The sequence below is a fragment of the Vicia villosa genome, unplaced genomic scaffold (assembly GCF_029867415.1).
Source record: "Vicia villosa cultivar HV-30 ecotype Madison, WI unplaced genomic scaffold, Vvil1.0 ctg.005440F_1_1, whole genome shotgun sequence".
In the NCBI taxonomy this organism is placed as follows: Eukaryota; Viridiplantae; Streptophyta; class Magnoliopsida; order Fabales; family Fabaceae; genus Vicia; species Vicia villosa.
Window position 1 is genome coordinate 90,202 of NW_026706621.1, and position 24,135 is coordinate 114,336.

At 31.4% G+C, this 24,135-nt stretch overlaps 1 protein-coding gene across 1 annotated transcript; it reads right to left on the reverse strand.

Moving 5' to 3' along the window:
- Positions 1-12,398: 12,398 nt before the first annotated feature.
- On the reverse strand, positions 12,399-19,153 carry LOC131642619 (protein LIGHT-DEPENDENT SHORT HYPOCOTYLS 10-like). The gene is made up of 2 exons (XM_058912846.1): positions 18,454-19,153; positions 12,399-12,783 (listed from the first exon to the last, which is right to left on the reverse strand). The coding sequence occupies exon 1, from the start codon at positions 19,011-19,013 to the stop codon at positions 18,462-18,464; it is 552 nt and encodes a 183-aa protein (XP_058768829.1). The 5' UTR covers positions 19,014-19,153; the 3' UTR covers positions 12,399-12,783; positions 18,454-18,461.
- Between the last annotated feature and the right edge of the window lie 4,982 nt (positions 19,154-24,135).

The window sequence follows — 24,135 nt, forward strand, 5'->3', positions numbered from 1 at the left end:
AAACTCTAAGTTGGGGAGAGTTTGTTAGGAGTAAATTATTAGTATTTTCATGTATTAAAATAACTACCATTTGATCTGAACTCGAGCTTATTGTATGTTTTTTTAGTGATTTTATGGTTAGAATTGAACTCTAGAAGTTTGATGCTAATTGTAGAGCAAATTGAATCACTATGGGTTTTATTTGTGCAGGTATTAAGGCTGGAAAGCAAAGACAAGGAAACACGAAGGCGTAAGGATACTGGAGACGCAAAATCACAAAGAAGTGGGATAAAGCAGAGGCCGAGCCGCAGCAAAACTGGGCGAGACGCGCCAAACCTTCAGGTCCCAGTTCGCGCCTCGCTAACTCGTGCCGCGCCGCGAGTGCTTCGTAAAAAGAAACTTTGTTATAAAAAGAAGCCCTAATCCTCATAAAGGAGAGATCTTTGGTGAGCAAAATTCAGAGAGCATTCATATTCCAGAGCTGAAAACAACATTTGACGGAGAATTCAACATCAATCGAAGACATTCCCTTGATCAAGATTAATCCATCTATGAAGTTTTGTGTGTTCTTCATGACTATGGAGAGCTAAACCCCATTGTGTTGAGTTTAAGGTAGTAGTTAACCTATGAAGATGCAATAACTTTTATTAATTCCTATGAACAATTGTTTAAGTTTTATTATCAATAAAGAACCTTATTTTTATTTTATATCATTGTTGAACTATCAATCGAGAGATGGGGTTCATACTTTTACCCTAGGTTTTTATATTGATTTGTTCTTAATTTGCAGAGATGGGATTATGAATAAGTTTTCGTAAATCATTGTGTTTAATTCCCTTTATCCTTATTGTTATTCTGAGAGATCGAATATCATACCGGTAGAGGTGGTTTTAAAGTGATCTTAGACATGAGGTAAACATTTGAGGATGAATGAAGATAATAACTTATATAATGGTTCACTTGTGGATTAATTGATCAATTGCATACGAATAGGTTGATGAACCCTAGAACTCAACATATTCCTCACCATTGTTATTCATTCTTTAAGCTTTCAGTCAATTAATTATTATTTTCTTATACGCACTTTTAGACTAAATAATCAAAACCAATGCTTTTTACCATTCATTATAATTCGACTATAGAACGACAGTAATATTGACTCAGTCTCTGTGGATACGATATATTAGAAAATATTTACCCAAAATACTTTCAACAAGAGGCACTTAAGTCGGTTACGGAGATTAGAATTTTTTGAGCTTAACTAGAAATTATTGCAGTTTGTTTGAGATGAGGTCAAATATGAGATGTGGTAATGGGAAGGATGTGAAAATATTGGAGAAGAACATAGAAGTGCAGTTTATGCCAATTAAGAAGGGATAGAGTAGATAGATATTTGAGAAAATGGGAAAGTTGAATGGTAAAGTGGATTGTGTGGCATAAATGACATGGCATCGACATGTGTCGAGAAAAATTTGGAAGTCTCTAGCACCAAATATGAGGTTATATGGATCAATGAGGATTATTAGGTTAGAGGGAAAACTAAGTTATTAATGTTGTTAAAGTCCTCTGCATGGATAAAGATTTCAATTGGGACAACAGGATCTGTAATAAGGTTAGCAGATTAACATGTCTTGAGTTGGAATATAATTAACAATTGTGTGATGCTAAGTAAGAGTATGTAAGCGAAATGAATCCTAAGTACAAAAATCATACAAAACATTCTAAACCAATACAAGCTCACATCATTAACCACACCTAGCAAAAATTTATTAATGGATGAAGAACACACAAAAATGAGGACTTTGAACACTCATCCAACAATCTGGCAAACAATTGATTAAATTATGCATTCATCCAAAAATCACATTGAAGATACAAAATCAAGAATCACAAGGGCTTTTCAAGGTTGTAATGTGGATTGGTTAACAAACATGGGATAGGTCCTAAGGCTAATCGAAACAAAACCTGCCTAAACCTAAGGGAGTGATCAATTCACACATGTTCAAACAACACAATTCCAATCAAACTTCTTCCTTATTCCAAGTTGTCATAATCAAAACACCATACTTATTAGCACAATTATTCCATACACTTTTTGTTTTTGTTTTTCAAAAAATTTTCTCTTTTTTATTTCTTTTTCTTTTCTTTCTTTTTCACTTTTTCTTTTCTTTTCTTTTCTTTTCAACCTCATAGAAACTAACCACAAGTGCACAACCATTTTTCTCCCCAACTTGAATTTAACCACATCATAATATGACTACTCCTTACTGTCTATGGCAACGTAAAAATTCATACAACAACACAAAGTTGAGGGTTCAATAAAAATGAATCAACATCCATACAAAAATAAGTGAACTAAATGCAAGCATAAAAGTTCAAGAAATAACATGGATGTTGACAAAAAGCTCAAAAGGGTTAACAAATGCTCACACACTCACAAGGTGAATTGACTATTTAGCTAAGATGGTTGTGCTCAAAATGAAATAAAATGTCTTGATCCTTTTCATGCTTTCATAAAATCAACATAAACAAAAGGTTAAGCATAATAAAATCCAGTTAAAACAAAGATTGTGGCCTCTAACATATATGAACAATGAAAAGCTTCCTCACATTTATGGTTTGGGAACTAAAGTGATTCAATTAACAAGAAAGTTATGCAAAAGAGTGGATGGCATGATAATTGGACAAATGAAAAGTTTCCCAAACATGCTTTGCTATAGAATTTAATCAATGAGTACCTTGAATGATACAACTTCAAAAATAATATCCTACCATACACCCGTAGTTGAAACAATGAAGCTTTGGAAAATCACCTCAAAAATCTTCGATTAAGGGACAAAATTTGAGTTCAAACAACAAATAAAAGAATTAGAAAAATAAAACTATTATCTACTACTAATTAGCCTTGGTGAAAGTGAGAAAAAGAAGTGAACCAAGTGGAATTGGAATCCCACTGTTACAAAAGCAAAGATTCTGAATTTTTCTTTGCTCGCTAAGCAATGACAACAAAAATCAGAAAAAACAGAACAAAATCTGATCTTTTAGCCACCTCCACTTCACCTAAACACCTCAAATACGGAAATATAAACAAAATTTACAACCGTTAGGGTGCCTCCCAACAAGCGCTTGTTTTACGTTGTAAGTTGGACGCCTTTATTGTTTAGGTGTTTGGAAAGTAACTTCCTCCTTTCATGCCATGGTAACGTCTCACTGCGCAAACCTAAAGAAAGTTTCCTAACCAAAACACTCAACAAGCGTTACGAGTACAAATATATACAACAATCGCACAAACATAAACGAAAATACAAGTATAAAAATATGTACACAAACAAACACATATATATATATATATATATATATATATATATATATATATATATACAAGTATGAACACATACATCTATTATTATTGAAAAAGAGAAAAGTTGGTGAATGTTGGATACGCAAGTTGAAAAGTGAAGATTTGTAATTAAAGAGCTAATTCGAGATCAACATGTTTCACCAACATTCACCAACAAAAGTATACTTATATATAGCATATACAAGTAAACCTATATGGTGAACATAAACAAGTAAACATGTATAAGTGAAAATATACAAGTGAAACTATGCAATATATACAAAGCTCAAAACCACGGAAACTATTGCGATGCAATTCTAACAACCATCCCCGACAACGTCGCCATTTTGTTGAAGCAGGCATAACGGCAAGCAACAAAGGATTTGGAAATATTACTCAGGGAGTTAGCGTGTCCACAGAGACGGTGAAAATGCCATTCAACAGTTTATATGGTTTCGAACTCGGGTTTGAATCAACAAAAGTGTAAAAACAGAAAAGTAAATATTAACACAAAAGAATTCATTCTTCGGAAAGAGAAGATTTATCAAGCATTGCATATAATCTACTTCTCACAAACTTAAACTTATAGATGTCATCATGTATCTCTCACATCATTTTCCATCTCTGAAGCACCTACGAGATAACCTCACAACCAAGGTTATCTCTAGCATAAAGCTACGAGAACATCGGCGATCTCTCGCTAAGCGGTAGCAGAAAAAAACCAAATTTTGTTTTTGCCATAACTTGAGAACCGTAACTCCGAATTGCGCCCGGTTCGAAATGCTGAAAAGCTTATTCAATGCTCTATCTAATAATGACTAAATTGAAAACAAATTTATGATTTTTATCATTCCTATTTTGAGCCTTATTCTTTGATGAATTGGTAAAATTTGCATTCTTGAAGCTTAGCCTTTGGCCTTTATTACTCAATGCTCCAAATATGCATAAATACCTGCAAAATGAATGTAAAACTATTAATCGGTACACAAATGTATCAAAAACACAAGTATGCACATACTTACACAAAAGTTGGAGTTTTATTATAAAAACATAATGAATAGAATTGATAAGTGCCACAATTACATACTCAAAATAACGATATTTTGGCACTTATCAAACTCTCCCCAACTTGAAACGTTGTTTGTCCTCAAACAATATAAAATAACACATAGATTCAAAATTAGTAAACGAAATAATCGTGAATCAACAAGTTTAGAAAACCAAAAACAAATGTATGGCTGAACATAAAAACGTTTAAACAAAGTAAATACTTATCACTATTCTACAACGACAACATGTAAACAAATCGAATCCTAAGTACACAAATCATAAAAAACATTCTAAACCAATACAAGCTCACATCATTAATCACACCTAGCGAAAGTTTATTAATGGATGAAGAACACACAAAAATGAGGACTTTGAACACTCATCCGACAATCTTGCAAACAAATGATTAAATTATGCATTCATCTAAAAATCACATTGAAGATACAAAAGCAAGAATCACAAGGGTTTTTCAAGGTTGTAATGTGGCTTGGTTAACAAACAAAGGGTAAGTCCTAAGGCTAATCGAAACAGACCTGCCTAAACCTAAGGGAGTGATCAATTCACACATGTTCAAACAACACAATTCCAATCAAACTTCTTCCTTATTCCAAGTTGTCACAATCAGAATACCATACTTATTAGCACAATTATTCCATACTCTTTTTGTTTTTCAAAACTTTTTCTCTTTTTTATTTCTTTTTCACTTTTTCTTTTATTTTCTTTTCTTGTCAACCTAATAGCAACTAACCACAAGAGCACAACCGTTTTTCCCCAACTTGAATTTAACCACATCATAATATGAATACTCCCTACTTTCTAAGGCTAGGTAAAAATCCATACAACAACACAAAGTTGAGGGTTCATGAAAAAGGAATCAACATCCATACAAAAATAGGTGAACTAAATGAAAGCATAAAAGTTCAAGAAATAACATGGATGTTGACAAAAAGTTCAAAAGGGTTAACAAATTCTCATACACTCACAAGGTGAATTGACTATTTGGCTAAGATGGTTGTGCTCATAATGAAACAAAATGTCTTGATCCTTTTCATGCTTTCATGAAATCAACATAATTAAAAGGTTAAGTATAATAAAATCCAGTTAAAACAAAGATTCTGGCCTCTAGAATATATGAACAATGAAAAGCTTCCTCACATTTATGGTTTGGGAACTAAAGTGATTCAATTAACAAGAAAGTTATGCAAAAGAATGGATGGCATGATAATTGGACAAATGAAAAGTTTCCCAAACATGCTTTGCTATAGAATTTAATCAATGAGTACCTTGAATGATACAACTTCAAAAATAATATCCTACCATACACCCGTAGTTGAAACAATGAAGCTTTGGAAAATCACCTCAAAAATCTTCGATTAACGGACAAAATTTGAGTTCAAACAACCAATAAAAGAATTAGAAAAATAAAACTATTATCTACTACTAATTAGCCTTGGTGAAAGTGAGAAAAAGAAGTGAACCAAGTGGAATTGGAATCCCACTGTTACAAAAGCAAAGATTCTGAATTTTTCTGTGCTCGCTAAGAGAGCCAGACCTCGCTAAGCGATGACAGCAAAAACTAGAAAAACCAAAACAAAATCTGATCTTTCAGCCACCTCCACTTCACCTAAACACCTCAAATACGGAAATATAAACAAAAATTACAACCGTTAGGGTGCCTCCCAACAAGCGTTTGTTTTACGTCGTAAGCTCGACGCCTTTATTCTTAGGTGTTTGGAAAGTAGCTTCCTCCTGTTATGCCATAGTGACGTCTCACTGTGCAAACCTAAAGAAAGTTTCCTAAGTAAAACACTCAACAAACGTTACGAGTACAAATATATACAACAATTGCACAAACATATAAGAAAACACAAGTATAAAAATTTGTACACAAACAAACACATATATACAAGTATGAACACATACATCTATTATTATACAAAAAGAGAAAATTTGGTGAATTTTGGATACACAAGTTGAAAAGTGAAGATTTGTAATTAAAGAGCTAATTCGAGATCAACATGTTTCACCAACATTCACCAACAAAAGTATACTTATATGTAACATATACAAGTAAACCTATATGGTGAACATAAACAATTAAACATGTATAAGTGAAAATATACAAGTGAAACTATACAATATATACAAAGCTCAAAACCACATAAACTATTGCGATACAATTCTAACAACCATCCCCAACAACGGCGCCATTTTGTTGAAGCAGGCATAGCGGCAAGCGACAAAAGATTTGGAAATATTACTCAGGGATTTATCGTGTCCACAAAGATGGTGAGAATGCCATTCAACAGTTTATATGGTTTCGAACACGGGTTTGAATCAACAAAAGTGTAAAAACAGAAAAGTAAATATTAACACAAAAGAATTCATTCTTCGGGAAGAGAAGATTTATCAAGCATTGCATATAATCTACTTCTCACAAACTTAAAATTATCGATGTCATCATGTATCTCTCACATCAGTTTCCATCTCTGGAGCACCTACAAGATCAACTCACAACGAAGGTTATCTCTAACACAAAGCTGCGAGAACATCGGCGATCGCTTGCTAAGCGGTAGCCTAAAAAAACCAAATTTTGTTTTCGCCATAACTTGAGAACCGTAACTCCGAATTGCGCACGGTTCAAAATGTTGAAAAGCTTATTCAATGATCTATCTAACAATGACTAATTGGCAACCAAATTGATGATTTTTATAATTCTTATTTTGAGCCTTATTCTTTGATGAATTGGTAAAATTTGCATTCTTGAAGCTTAGCCTTTGGCCTTTATTACTCAATGCTCAAAATATGCATGAATAGCTACAAAATGAATGGAAAACTATTAATCGGTACACAAATGAATAAAAAACACAAGTATGCACATACTTACACAAAAGTTGGAATTTTCATACAAAAACGGAATGAATATAATCGATGAGTGCCACAATTACATACTCAAAATAACGATATTTTGGCACTTATCAACTTTCTGGTGTGACATATTGACTTCATCTTCCTTGAACACCAAGCAAGAGGATAAGAAATTAAATACTTGTAGAGTCAATAGCAACTCTTTTTAAATACTCATAAGAACTTCATACATCTCATTAGAGATACATCATTCTCCCTTGATGACATACACCTTCAGACCTTAATCGCACAACTGACGTATGTTAAACACAAACGTCATCAGTCTTTTAGTAAGAAGAAAATTACCAAAACTTTAGATAATCCATATTGTATTATTTAGTTACCCAAATCCCTTAATCTTCCCTTTTAGTATCAACAACAAAAGTAACAGTTGATAGAACGAGACTAGACAAACCACTAGAAACACTTTTACGCAGTCAAGTGTCTGGAGCAGACAGTGCCAAAATACCAAACATCTTAGTTAAAGTTCTAAGAAATGAATGAGAAATAAGAAAAATAACACCTCCCCTGGTTAACCAATGGTGATTTTAACCTTAGAGGAAGTCAACAAAAATAGTTTGTTAAGATCAACTTTTCACAAAAGAGACATCTTCAGTGCAAGTATCTATCTATAGCCTGATTTTCTCAGATGTGTAGCACAATTTTGAGACATTAAGATTGAAATCATTGACTTATATTGCCTTTGATAAAAACAACCTTTGGTCATCTGAGTTTTCTCATTGCTAGATTTAGCTCGAAAACTCGACCCTTTTTAGGCTTCCAATCATCTTCTCACTTGAGAAACCTCCTTCAGCTGAGATGAACTATTCTTACAGGCTTGATCATGATATCAAGTATGAAGTTTAATAGAGTCACCTCACCCTGCATAATATAGATGGTGGGAAAACATTCCTTCTCTTAAAACATAAGATAAGAAATAGTCACCTATTGTCTTCTTCATGGTTGACAACCCTTTTCATTCTGGATGCATAGATCTTTGAGTGAACAGTCATCTTATCAAGAGAAAAATCTTCAATACAAGAACCTTTATTAGAAGTTTATATTTCATTCAAACCAGTAAAATCCTTGGCAAAAACATAATCAGAACCACTTTCCTAATTAAGCCAAGAATTAGAAAACCCATACAGTTGCTCTTGAGATAATTAGGGCATTCTGATCCACATAGATCCAAGGTGTTCACACTCATATAAAAGAATGCTTTGACATTGATTGATATATACTCCAGTTCCAGTCTTTTCTTGAGCATCACAGACTTATTGAAGTCAATATAGATGTTCTATACATTTTGTCCAATCTCGTTAACACCTGGTTGGACTGCCTTCCAAGGAACAAAATAGTAATAAGAAACCCTTCATCGGAGACTAGGGCACAAGATACTAAAATTAGGAAACAAAAAGAATGCTCTTGTTGTTCTTCAATAGCTTGTCACTTTCATGTCAAACCTCTTGAGTAAAGACTAGAGTATCTCCTTCTTTATCATCTTCTCTTTTGAACTCTTTTCTCCCAAACACACTTAGATGTGCCTTTATGAGTGGACTTGAGAAATTACCAAATATTTTTTGCCACAATACAAGTGATACAGGGTGCGTACCAATTCCATAGATAATGAAGTTAATAATTTCATAATGACAAAGAGCCAACTCAAACTCATTCCTTATATCTCTTCAGCACCAGGATTCTCCTATCCTGATAATTCTTCAAGATCTATTGTCCATTGACAACGGAAATGCTAACATTCCATCCTTCCAACAAGAACAATAGTACTGAAAAAATACTCCCTGTAGCTCACCCAATGGACCAGGGTGTCGGCTCAAATACCAATTGAAATTCTGGTACAAGCAAAACACGTTAATACTGATAACCTAACATCAGAACAATGTCAAGACATATGTTACAATATATGTCAACAAACTAAACAAATTTATCAATCTGTGATTGATACTGAATTAACATTGCAGAAAGATAAATAACACAGAGAATTGTTAATCCACTTCGGTGCAACATCACCTACTCTAGGGGCTACCAAGCCAGGAAGGAAATTCACTATGATAGTATTAATTCAAAGCCTAAATAGTCCCAGTTTACAACTTCTCACTTAATCACTATCTATTGCAACTTTTATCCATAAACCTCCTAGATATGCGAAATCCCACTCACTTCCTAATTACCTCAGTGATATCTAACAGTCTCAATCCCAGTGACTGTATGAAGAACAACCCAACAAGAAGATTACACTTCCAATACAAAAACTCAACTCTCTTGCTTAAAAGCTTCAAGAGTGAGAGCAATAACTTGATAAAAGATCAAGTAACAATCAATCTACCACATAGTATCAAAAGATACATGGGTGACTAACAACTACACACGAGATTCTCAAAACCTAAGACTTAAGACTTCCCCTAATTTTACAAATTGTGAGAGTTCTTAAATTATGTTAGGTTAGCTGGAAGACATGGAGACTTCTATGTACTTCAAGCACATGCCATTTCATCTCCACCTCTCCCCTTTTAATTGTTAATTTGTGTAACATGTTTTTTCATTTATTGGCATATAAGATTAGGTCACCCCTCTCATTCTCTTCATAAAACTTTGTCTTTTATTTTTTCTAGCATTGTTCACAATATTAATAATAATTTTCCTTGTAATTTTTGTCACTTGGCTAAGCAAAAAATGCTTATACTATATTATGATAGTAGTATCACTACCACTAATCCTTTTGGTATGTTACATGTTGATATTTGGGGTCCTTGCTCCACCCTTTATGTCACCATTCAAATATATTTTTAACTCTTGTTGATGATTACACTATACTCACTTGCATTATTTTTATGACCCATAAAAGTGAATCTAGGAAACATTTACTCAACTTCGTTTATTTTATAACCACTTAATTTTCTTCTAAACTAAAATATCTTTGTACTGACAATGGACCTGAATTTTCAATGAATGATTTTTATCAATCACAAGGTATCTTGCATCAAAGATCTTGTGTTTAATGCCCACAACAAAATGGAATTTTTGAGAGGGAACATCTACACATGCTCAATGTTATAAGATCATTGTTCTTTCAAGCTAATCGTCCTATTTTTTTTGCACTTATCTATTGCTCATGTTATGCATATTATTAACCGCTTACCTTGTTATCTAATTAAGAAAAACAATCCTTATTTCTTACTGTTTAATAAGCATCATGACTACAATACCATTAATTGCGTTGGCTGCCTCGCCTATGCATATACTCTCCAACCCAATCATACAAAATTTGACCCTAGTTCCAACAAATATGTCTTTCTAGGTTATAGAGAAGGCACACAAGTTTACTTTTTATATGATTAGACTACTAACAAATTTATTGCACCACAACTTTTTTGTCCTACAAAAACAAAAGAAAATCGTTGCGAAACCCTAAAAAACCGCTGCCTTAGTCTACGAGAACGGCTATGTTGTGCCAAACCGAGGCGTAGTCTTAACATTTTGCAACAGGGTTCGCACCAAACGGCAACGCTTAGTAGATAACTATTGTTTTTAATATCTTTTGAGAACAGTTTTCATAGTTTCCAACAGCAACGACATCTCTCCGTTCTCAAATTACAATTGTTGTGATTGGTATATTTTAGGAAACATTTCAATAGGGGCTATCACAACGGTTTATAGTCATTGATGATTTTAAAGTCGTTATGGTAGACTCATGTCCACATGACTTATATAGTGCCTATAGCGATGATTTCACAGCAAAAACAACAGTTTCTCACTGTTGCAACAAATAATAAATTTCCACCTTATATAAATATTAATAAAATATAAAATCAATTTATGTTATTAACCTTGTAAGTTATTATTATTAGACTCAAATAACAATACTTTTAATATAATAATATTTTGATAAAACATAACCTTAAATTAAAAAATTATACACACACATATATATATATATATATATATATATATATATATATATATATATATATATATATATATATATATATATATATATATATATATATATATATATATATATATATATATATATATATATAAAATATAATTTTATGTAGATAACTTTAGGTAATAATTTCACAGAAATCCAGAATGTTAAAGCCGTCCTTGATAGCAAATTTTGTATCAAAGACTTAGGACTTCTTCGATACTTTATGAGCCCTGAAGTGACTCTGTCTCTATATGATATTTTACAATATTTAAAGTTTTACCCAACTCAGAGCATCTTTTATCCAGCTAACACTGATTTAATTCTTATTGATTTTGCTGATAGTCATCGGGGTACTTGCCCCTCAACTAGAAGGTCAGTCACCGGATTAGCCATCTTTATTGGCAAATCTCTCATCTCACGAAAGTAAAAAAAGCACATGAGAAGTGCAATGACTGAACTACCTCTTTAAGGACTTTCACATTGATTTTTCAAGACCCACTTCTCTCTATTGCGACGATAGATTTGTCATTTATTTGGCACACAATGCAATGTTTCACGAGCGCTCCAAACACATCGAGATCGATTGTCATATCATCAAAGAAAAACTAAAATCATGACTCATGATCAAACTCTTCCCAATTCCATATTCCGCCCAAAATACTGATGTCTTAAGCCTCTACCTACACGATCTTTTTCTTCTTTTTTAGCCAAACTTAGACTTGTTTCCATTCATGGTCCAACTTATAAGGCCGTATTATATAATACTAATTAATCTTCGTTACTTTAGTTAGTTATTTCTTAAGCCTTTTATAGGGATGTTTGTTGCTCCTTTGGTGTATAAATACAACTCGAAATGATTGTACATTTCAATCTTTGAATAATAATAATGTGTAATTTCCTTCTTATGCAATTCCAATACACAGCAATATATCAGATATCTAATTCAATGTGTCAAACATGCCCTAACGTTAACCACATGGTCTAACATGCCCTAAACATGTTTGGCTTCAACGTGAGGAGCCCCAACTAGCCTTTTTTTATTTATTTTACATATCTGTTCTCAAAATGAGTGCAACAAGATGAAATTCCTAGTGGTATTAAATATCTCAAGTTCTTGAAATTTGCCAGACAGTGGAAAATTAACAGTCAAACATATTACTAAATACACCACTGAATGAGTTTTTTGACCATAAGAGTTTATATGCTATAATATATCCTTACCTTATAAGCAGGTGGCAGGTTTGACATTGTCAAAAATAGGCATAATGGAGAAAACAAGTGGAAAAAGTTGCATGGTTGAAGATGAGGTCTAACATGTAAGAAACTTACAAGGTTGTTGTACATATATATATATATATATTTAAGACTTACTCAGAACAAACTTACTTTAAAAACATTATTTTGCTGTTATGTTTTACAAATTGGGATCTACCAATGTTTTCCTGTGATGAATTTTCAGTGGATGAAGTGCAGATGATACTTGTAGTTCAAGCTAGGTCATGCTCCTTCTCCTTGGCAAGTTTTGAGTTCCCAATCCAAGTAAGTCATTCTTGTGGCCCTGAATGTAAACAGTCCAAACTAATCAGCTCACTAAGTTCACATATAACTTTGGACAAGACGTTAAGCATATGATTATACATAGGTGATATAAGTCGAAAAGAATCTAATTTAAATTCAGTATGAAATCATTTTTTTTTTTTATTTACACAATTCAAGTGTATTTATTTTTACAACTAAATTCTAATTTATTATTGACTATGCCAAAATTGATATTTTCACCACTAATATCCAGTCCTGGATAGTCTATTCTAACTTGAAAATTAATTGCGGAAATCGAATCGGGGTACTTTCTACCAAATCCAACAACAATCACTATTATATTAACTAACTATTAGTAATCTTGACTTCTTACTGGAAAGAATTAGAGTTGCACGACTTTTATATCTGTCGCTATAAATATTAGTCATAATAAACACATTTGAACTCTCTTAAATGAGGTGCATCATCTCCTAAAGCTCACTAATATCTAAAGAGTATATGACCAAGTCTTCAAGAAGGTTGAAAGTTGAAACTGATACTTTTTTTAGAATATTATTGTAAAAATAGATGACCGTGTATTATACAAAACTGGATATGCTTTATAATAAATAAATATTTGCAGATTGTTCAAATAATATCTAGGATTATATTTTTATAGCCTAAAAACACACATGAAAATGTATATAATACACTATAAAACAAAAGTATATGCTATTTTACTTAAAAAAAACAATTTAATATGTAATGTAATATTGTGTTTCACTATATTATACTTCCTTTCCTATAATAAACTAGTTAATATTATGTAATATAATTATCTTTTATATATATATATATATATATATATATATATATATATATATATATATATATATATATATATATATATATATATATATATATATATATATATATATATATATATATATATATATATAATTGAAACAACTAAAAGACCTCAAGAATATAATTATTAAGAACGAGAATTCGAAAGAATACTCCAATACCTTTGAATTTAGTATTGATATGTTTATTCAATAAAATACATATATTTAGTGTCATATTTTAGTATTAGTTTATTTTAAAATAAATTAAAATTTTAAATTTATTTATATTAAAAATATAAGTACCTCCGGTTAGGCTTTGCCAACTTAAGTATGGTCTGTTTTAAAGCTTAAGTTTGATATATAATCTACTTAGGGGTGGCAAAACGGGCCAGTCTGCTGGATATGTTCATTTTGTACGCATTTTTCCGTCGGACGGACAAAGGTTTTAGGATCGCAATCTCTAATATGCTCATTCCGTTTAGTTTTTTTTTTTTTTGCGCGCTTTTGCAGTCATGGACATTTATATGAAATTTTACATTTTTAGTCTTAAAAGGTTCAAAGTCCGCGAAATTTCGACGTCTCGCCCTCACTTTTTTGCGGGGCAGACCAAAGTTTTAAGTCTGCTCCGTCTGCTCCATTTTTTTGCGGAACGAGCCTAAACGGGGCGGGCATGCCCGTTTGCCACCCCTAAATCTATCATAGGCTTTTTTTTTAAGTTTGAGTCTGATCTTTTCGATGGTCAGATTGGTTTGCAGATTAAAAGTTTATTCTATATAAAAATGCATTCAATTACTATTTATATAAATTAAAAAGCTAAAAAAAATCAATGATACATTTGCATTGACTTATTTGAACTTATTTAGTAGGAGATTTTAGTGATACTATTTATTTAAGAAATTTATGAAAACAATTTATGATATTGTTAATAAGGTGGTTTCAACCTATTTTTATTAGCTCTTTAAAATAATTAAGTTTTAATTTTGTATTCAAAATACAATATACAATATTATAATAATAATAATAATAATAATAATAATAATAATAATAATAATAATAATAATAATAATAATAATAATAATAATAATAATAAAAATTATGTATATTTATATAAATAAATCGCTCTAATAAGGTTAAAAAGCTTTTTTTTTATAGTCTGAAGTCTAATATTTTTTAACTAAATAAACTTATTAAAAAGTTTAGATCTTTTCTGTTTAAAAAAAATCAGCTTGGTTTTAATTTGTGTAAACTAGATCTTAGACCCCTATTATCTATATTGACTTATTCCTATTTCTACCTATACCTAACTGAATACGAACGAATTTACCAAAATTGAAAAACAATGGAGAAAAAAAAAACCAATAAAATCAACATTCAATTCACACAAACAATAGCTAAGCAAAATAAGATAACTAAAAAAAGAGGAATCATCTCTTAGGAGGACAAGTTATATATATAGTAAATAAAAAACTTTTGGGGAAAACTAAAAAAAAGATACAAGAACAGAATCAGATGTTCAAGAAATACCAAACAAAAAATAAAAAGACGAAAACAAAAAATGGACAAGTTAGATTTGGATAGAAAGAAACCATCATTTACATAAGAGAATCTCTAAGACATTATTTACATAAGAGAATCTCTAAGATCTAGTTTTGAGTTCTCCTACTAAATAAGTTCAAATAAGTCAATGCAAATGTATCATTGATTTTTTTTAGCTTTTTAATTTATATAAATAGTAATTGAATGCATTTTTACATAAGTGGAAATAATCCTCATCCTACAAGCTTGTTTTGTATGGTTGAGTTAGGCCCAACCACATTTCTTAACTTGGTATCAAGAGCTTCGTTTAATATCCGATGGACTACCTTCTATAATTTCCGCTATCAGACCACCCACAATTTACAAATCGGTTTTGTAGGATTGAGTTAGACCCAACCATATTTCTTAACATTTCTTAACGCATAATTATATATAATTATTTAGTGTTTGTGTTTAAATCTATGTCCAAAAAAGTATTTCTCTTGAACTTAGTTCAATATTTTTTTCTTGCAATACATAATTACGTTTTATTCATAAAAGTGAAATACATATGTAGGCACTAGACATCATAGTTATATATTATTTTATTATAAACAACAATTTTTTCCCATATACTAAAAAATAAGTGATGAATTTAATGAGATCATATTGTATGTAGATCTTTTAATAAACCATTTGCATGCTAACGTGTCTAGCATTAGCTCTTTGTCTTTCTAGACAAATTAGTACTTTAAATAAAAGGTATATTTGAGAATAAATAAATATTAATGTTCTTAATATTTTATAAAAAAAATAAAACGATTTTTTTATAAAATATTTTTACACTGTCAACCAATTACAAACGTATATTTTACTAAATACTAATATTTTAAAATACTAATATAACATGGCTGAATGTTATAATTATATTTATATATATGGACAACTTTTTTAAAAAACGAGACTTATAATTAAAAATAGATCGAGTATTCACTTTTTTTTAAAGGCACAATAGTGTTAATAATAAAGTTAAAAAATCCAGATAAAGTACAGTCGATAAATGTCACAAAATGTATCAAAAGCTACACCAACAAAATCAAAAAACAAAACAAAAATGAAGAAGAAAGAACTACAAGGCTAAACAATAAATAAGGGACAACAAGACAAACTCCAGAACAACCACCCTCTAAGAACTACACTCTAATAGAGGATCATAAAGAAGCATACGCACTCTCAAATTCGCCAAAATCTCAATGAGATATTGATTCATCCAAAGGACAAAATTCTTAAGTCATTCAGTGAAGATTCAAGAGTTCCATTAATATACCAAAATTCATTTCCACGCGAAAAGAATATTGTTCTCCACAACGTCTTTCACATTCGTTGAAGAACCATAAAACAAAATCTCATTTTGGGCTATTCAAATTGGCCAAACCACGAAAATATCACATTGTATAAAAACTTTTTCTAGATATCGACTTACCACCTATAGAAAGAAAACACTCAAAGAGAAGACTAGGATTCTTATGAAGAACTACCTGTCTTCTCAACCAATTGAAAATCCCGTAGAAGACAATACTAACTAAGTCATAAGTGGAAAAAAAAGAGAAACTGACTCAACTGGGTCTAGATAATTTATTTCCAAATCTTAATAAACATCTTCTAAAAAGAGATATAAATTCAACATTCCACCAATTCATTGCCGATGCAGGACACTTGTACCTAACAATCTATCCCACAAATGTGAGTCTATCACATCCTATAACAAGATTCAATGTCAGATCCAACTCTTGCTCCTCCATCAAACCAAACAACGATTTTGATACCACTTTTTGTTAGGGAATCTGAAAAAATCAGGAGCACCAACGGACGCTCAATGCTTAAGGACCATAAGAGAGGGAGATGTCACATCTCCACCCAAAATCTTAAGACATTAAATATATGAATCTTCTTTTTTATTAATCCAACATCTATCATTTCATAATCGATGTGAGATTTAACCACTCACACTTGCCTTAATGATAAAAAATACGTAAACAGAGGAGGAAAATGCTCAAATACGTCTCTATAGAGATTCCATTAGGTTGTTAAGCAACAATAATATTGAAATCATCATTTACACACAACATATAGGATCCAAACTTTTCACAACCCTACTATTCAAATGAAACAAAGTGAACACTCATCTTAAAGCAAAAGATCTACAATATCCATCTAGTCTTAAGTTTATGGGGGAGACAATATTTTTGAAGACACATTGTTGACAAGTCTAATGATCAACCAAAAGGTAGAGCCATATCATCCGTTTGTCTTTTCTATCATGATCATTGTCATTTCGTTATATGAATGATGTACAAATATGTGGATTGTATATCTTAAGGTTGTAGGCTAGTGCCTATCAATGGATATTGACTTTCCAAATTTATGGACACAATTAAGTTGAAGAACTTAGTGAGCGACAATAATGGAGACGCTTACCGACACACTAAAATAATTTAATTTAAACACACCAAGTAATTAATAGTTTATGTGACTTAATTTTCAATTCTCTTTGTACCAAAAATAAAGTTGTTAGATTATATATGTACAAACATTGAATACCTATAGAAACAAAACGTTTGTGAGGATAGAATAGGGACAAATCAAAACCAACTAACTTTTCCACCTTGTCTCTAATGTGGTACAAATGGTCTTAAAGAAGCACCGAGTTAGTATTAAATAAAATCCAAAGTACATTTTAGATTCTACGTAAGTTTGTATATATCAAAATCACATGCAACGTATATGGATTATATATCAAAGTCACATGACCATAGGGAGCACAAGAAATCTTAGAGAATCAGAAATAGGCCCAAAATTGGCATAAAGTTTGCACCTGAGGGAGTATTTAATTAGGAAATATAATTATGTCTTGAATGATAGGAGAGAGAAAGAAAAGGGGAGAGAATGAGTATGCAAAAGAAAAAGTATATATCCTCTGGTAAATTTTATTCTTACATTTTTTAATCAATAAATTATTCTATACACCAGCAATTTATATTTCTTAATTAACAATGCAAATTTAGGGTTTGTATTCTGCTGCTAGGGTTTTGTATTCTCAGTATAATATTTTTTACCCTAAAGTCAAAAATGGCTTCAAAATTTTCAACCATTTCTTGTCAAAAACTATACAAATATGTCGGCAAATCTAAACTCAATTGCAGAAACAAATATTATTAAGTTGAACGTCATCAACATAGTTGAGACCCTGATACTTAAGATTATGTGTGTGTGAATTTTTAGTGGTTATTAACCGTTCAGACTATAAAAATACATAAATATTAATTAAATTCATATGAAAAACTTACTATGAATCTCAAGATGCTAGCTGCTTGAAGGACTTAGAAGAATTATTATGAGTGCCCTTAACTTGACTCCTCTTCTTCTTTTTCTTTGTGTAAGGAATCCCTCTAGCTTTGGATTGACACTCCTTAACTTCCCGAAGATAAACCCGAATAGCTCCGGTTCCAAACGGGTTATTCTCCGGCGAACCACCGTGTTCTTCGTACGCGGCTCTAAGCCGTCCGATGAGTGCATCGAGGCTCCCCCAAGCTTGTCTCAACGGACAAGTGCACGGCGCGGGCGGATCGGGCTGTCCGAAAAAGATGCAACCGTGTAAATGAACCTTAGTCTTTCCAAATTGGTCCAAGTAACGAAGAAACTCAAGTACATGGTTGAAGTTGCACTGAGACAAAGAAACAGGTGGTGTTTGGTTTCTTAGGTATTGTCCAAACGTGTTCCAGTCTCGTTTCTTTTGTGATTCGTAGCGGCTTAAAGGAGCTACCGCCGATGGCTGATCGGCGGTGGCTCCTGGTCTTGAGGATGAGGAGGAGGCTTGAACGGTGTCGTTTTGCAATGAGATGGACATGGTGAGTGAATAGTATATGGTTGATTATTTTATTGGGAGTGTGTGTGAGAGAGATGAGGGTGAGGAGGAATTAATAGATGTTTGTGGGAAGGAGAGGTATAATGGAGGTGGTGAAAGAATTTGTGAGTGTAGTGGAGAAAGATGAAAATAACATCTATTGGTCTTTTGAGAGGACATGTCATGGGCCCTATGTGTAGGTGCTTTTGTTCCCCTTTTCAAATTCTCTCTCATTTTTGTATTTTTCACTTTTTACCTAGATTGTTACAATTATTTGTGATACTATAGTGGTTTCTTTTATTTTTAGATTTCAAACACTTTAAAACACTTTAATGTTTTAAAAATAGTAAATACTTGACTACTCCGTGTAAAATTGAGGATAATTTATTTAAATGATATTCTAAAATGATATGTACTAATGAAATTATGCTACATAAAATAAAATTTTAATGTACATGTTAACTCAAAATTACATCGAATAGAAAAGAAGATGTTAAACACTATAAGTGAGATAAAATATAAACTCAATTCTTTAAAATTTTAGATTAATATATAATTTTAAAATTTTATTTTATGTGGCGAAATTTTATTTGTATACATCATTTGAGTTAAATTGCCCCCAATTTTACATAGCCAATACTGTAAGTCTCACATTTAAAAATTGGTTCGACCATCAATTTGTATTATTGATTGTAGTAGAAATTGGATGATTTGGTCACATAATTCAATTCTAATAACAAGTTCTAAAATGATCTTGAACTAAACGATCCTACAAAGTTCTTAAAAATATATGATACATGAAAATATAAAAAAATATCGTAAATTAACTTTCTGTATCAATTAAGCTGTTTTTTTTTTCAATTTTATGTAAATTTGATTGATAATATTCCTATTTTTTATTATTTTTAAAATTTTAATTTATCTACTTTAATTTTTTAAAGTTTTTTTATTTGTTTAAAAAATAATAATAAACTCAATTTTGACTTTGAAAAAAAATGAGAGTAAATATTAAGGGTCCGTTTGAATAAGTTTTGGTTTTTAATTTTTTAAAATTATTTTGTAAATTAATTTATAAAAAACTTTTGAAGAAAAAAAATAAAGAGAAACATATTTGATAATGCAGCTTTTAAAAATCATTTTAAAGTTGTACAAATATTATAAAAAAGTATAGTACTTATCCTTATTTTTTTTCCAAATTTTCAAAACCAAAATTAAAAAACAAAAACCTCCAAAACCTATTTTAATTTTTAGTTTTTAAAACTCTCAAATAAATAGTAGTTTTAAAAATAATTTTGTAAAATTAGACTACTAAAACAACTTTTATTAATTTTAAAAATTAAAAAACAGTTTTAGAAAACCATTTCAAATAAGCCCTTATTCTCCAGAAATGCAAATATTCATAATTTACTGTTTTTTTTTTTTCTTTTTCCAATTTTGATCGATTTGCACTTGGTTTTATATATTTGATTAGGGGTGGTAAAACGAGTTCGAGACGTCAAACATGTTTGCTTTGTCTGCAATTTTTTATAAAGTGGAATAAGATTTTAGGTCCACATTCTTTATTATGTCCATCTCGCCACGCTACATTTTTTTTCGAGCTTTAACGGATGCACACATTAATATAAATTTTCATAATTTTAGGTTTTAAAAATGCGATGACAACAAGTCCGTTCCGCCCGCCCTCATTTTTTTTTGGTGTGAACCGAGATTTTACGTCCACATTCTCTAATATGTCTGTTCACCTTGCTCATTTTTTTGTGAATTTTTGCAGACGCAAACATTAACATAAATTTTTACAATTTTAAACCTTAAAAATAAAATATTTGTGCGTCATTTCCACCTCTCCCTCATTTTTTTTTCAGAGCATGACAAAGTTTGAGGTCTACACCCTAAACTATATTTGCCCTGTTTCATCTCATTTTTAAGCGGTTTTATAAGAAGGATCTAAATGGAGACATGCTCTTTGCAATCACTGAATTTAATTATATGATTAATATAGCCATCACGAATCAATTATCTCTCCATTTTTGGTTTTCAACCCGTCTGATTTTTAAAATAATATAAAAAACATTAATGGATACAAGATATTGTAGTTTATTTATTTTACATTATATTATTTTATTTTTTGTGGAGTAAGAAAAGTGTGCAAGTTAATTAGGTATATTGTGTCGCATCATTGATCATCATTTTCACAACATGAATTATGAGACTAGGTGATGCTAGAAATTAGACCCTAGTATTTTCTTATTTTGTCTACTTCAAGGAAAAGTCAATTAGAATTGGTTTACACAAGAGTTGGTGCCTTAGTGCGCATACTCCAAGTTGGACTTGATTTAAAACCATATCTATTAATAAGCATAATTTAGTCCACTAATTGAGTGATTAGTTAGTTGTGTCTATAGTGATTAATTAATGCTTCGTGAGTATAGGAAATTTTGTTGTTGTTGTTGTTGTTGATAGATAAACAGTTTCTTGATTGACAGGAGCACAAACAATATCCGATCAAACAAGCTTGCTAGATTATTTTGCGAGTGTATTATGATATTTGGTATCTTCTTTTAAGTTTCGTAACCATATGAATAGTTTTGATATTATAAATATGACAAGGGATGGAATCTATATGAAGAATAATTCAAGCTAACCTCTCCTTTATGCTTAAGTGTTAGAGTTTGTTTATCATTAGTTTTGAATAATTAATTCAATTAGTTACAGTTAGTTTTCTGTTTTATGTTTGTTGTGTAAAAGAGTTATAGATCTATAAGTTCTATGTGTATCAATAATACTTCCTCTTCATCTAGCTTATCTATATCTTTTAACTAAATTCTCTATCTCTTTCTATCTATTTTCTCCGTCTTATAACAAGTTATATTCACAAGAAATTGGTATCAAGAGCAAGAACAATTCTAAGGATTCAAGTGAGTTTATGGTGGGTCATGAAAATTTCGCAGCATATTTACCATTTTTTTTAATAAAAAGAATTGGATAAATGAGTGATTGAGATGATTGTCATATTTGGTTCATAAGATGTTTTGTGATATGGTTGGAACTAATTTGTGTTGAGTTAAAATCCAATAATTCAAGTGTTGTAACTGGTTATAGTTGGAGAATAATCACTTATGGAGACTGAAAAAACTAGTTTTGAGTTGCTGTAACCGGTTAACCAAATGTGTTAACCGGTTATGCGCCTGATTTTTGCTTTTTCTTGTATCTTAATGTTTATTTTTAGGTCTCAATTGTTGTAATACTCTTGTATAAATTCTTTGTAGGCATTCTCATCTCAAACTAATGCAGAAAATAACTCTCAACCTTAATTACTCTCTCTCTCTCTCTCTCTCTCTCTAATTCTCTCTCTCTCTCTCTCTCTCTCTCTCTCTCTCTCTCTCTCTCTCTCTCTCTCTCTCTCTCTCTCTCTCTCTCACACACACACACACACACTCTACTTCTCCACATACTCTAAACATCCATTGTTCACCAATTATGTGATTATATGTTCCAACATTTGGCTTCAAGAGCTTGGTTCTGATTCATAATCCGCAGTACAAACATGAATACCGTCTCCAATGGTAGAGTCCGTACAAACCTACAACCCCTTGTAGTGAAGAATTACGACAAATAGTGCAAGAAAATGAAGGTGTTGTTTGGCCACCAAGATGTTCTTGATGTGATCAACAATGGGGTGAATCCCGTTGTCGAAGGTACAACAGATGCACAAAAGGCTGGTTGAGGCTGTCACACTTTTAGTTGATAATATTTCGGCTATTAATCTTGCTAAGAACCCACTTGCCCATGGGAGAAGCAAGCACAATGAGATGAGATTTCACTACTTTAGGGAGCTTGTTAGTGAAAGAAAGTTAAGATTGCGTTATTGTAGAAGCGAGGACGAAGTTGCTGATTTGTTGACAAAGGGAGTCACAAATGATGTGTTCAAGAGGTTAAGATGAGCATAGGCATGAAGAACTTGGAGCACTTGAATTAAGGTGGTGTGTTGAGTGAAAATCCAATAATTCAAGTGTTGTAACCGGTTAACATGGGGTGTAACCGATTACATTTGGAGAATAATCACTTATGGAACCTTAAAAAGCTGGTTTAAGTTGCTGCAACCGGTTAACTAAATGCGTTAACTAGTTACACCTGATATGGGATTTTTTTTTGGTTTGCCTGTGTAACCTATCTACCAGATGTCTTAACTGGTTACACGCCCGAGTTTTTTTTCCTTGTATTTTTAATATTTTATTTTGAGTTCGAATTATTGTAATAGTCTTGTATAAAGGTCTTTGAGGCATTCTCATCTCAAACTAATGCAGAAAATGATTCTCACCCTCAATGACTCTCTCTCTCTCTCTAATTCTCTCTTCTCTCTCATTATTTTCTTCTCCACAAACCCTAAACCTCTATTTTTCAATGATTGTGTGATTGTATGTTCCAACCGTTTTGAAGCCTTGCTTGAAACTGCAAGTGATGCACAAAGGAAAGCCTTCAAAGAAAACAAAAATAGAGATTTCAATGCTTTGTTCTTTATCCATGAATGTGTGGATTCAAAGGCTTTAGAAAATATCTCTAGTTAAACCAGCTTAAAGACCACATGTGATAAGTTGGAAAGAAACTATTGTTAGAACATAGTTTGGTTCTAATCTTATCTTAGTGTTTTGATGATAACAATTGAAGCAAATTTTGTATAAGTGAATTTGATACTCTAATTGTATATTTCAGAAGTTATAATCGCATGCTGAAGATCAAACAAAATTTGTACCATCAGAACTTGGAAAATATATAAATGCTGAAAGACAATCACGATAAAGAAATTCTAATGAAGAAGCTTCGTTAAGCACCAAACCGCTGAAGCATAACTCTGATACACATTATCTCTACAAGTCAGAAGAGAAGTTTTCTTGAAGAAATGCAAAGATAAAATACTCTGACAGAAGAAAGATTACCGTTGGAGACATAATTATTGTTAACGACTAAATGCATATTTAGTTACAAGTCTCAATAAGCGTGGAAAGCAAGTTTATCCAAGATAGCACATAAACATGAAAGGCTATAGTATCCTATTATCCAGCATCAGACGAAATCTTCTGAACGCTATAAATAGATGATCACTTAAATAGACAAAAAAAATAACTAC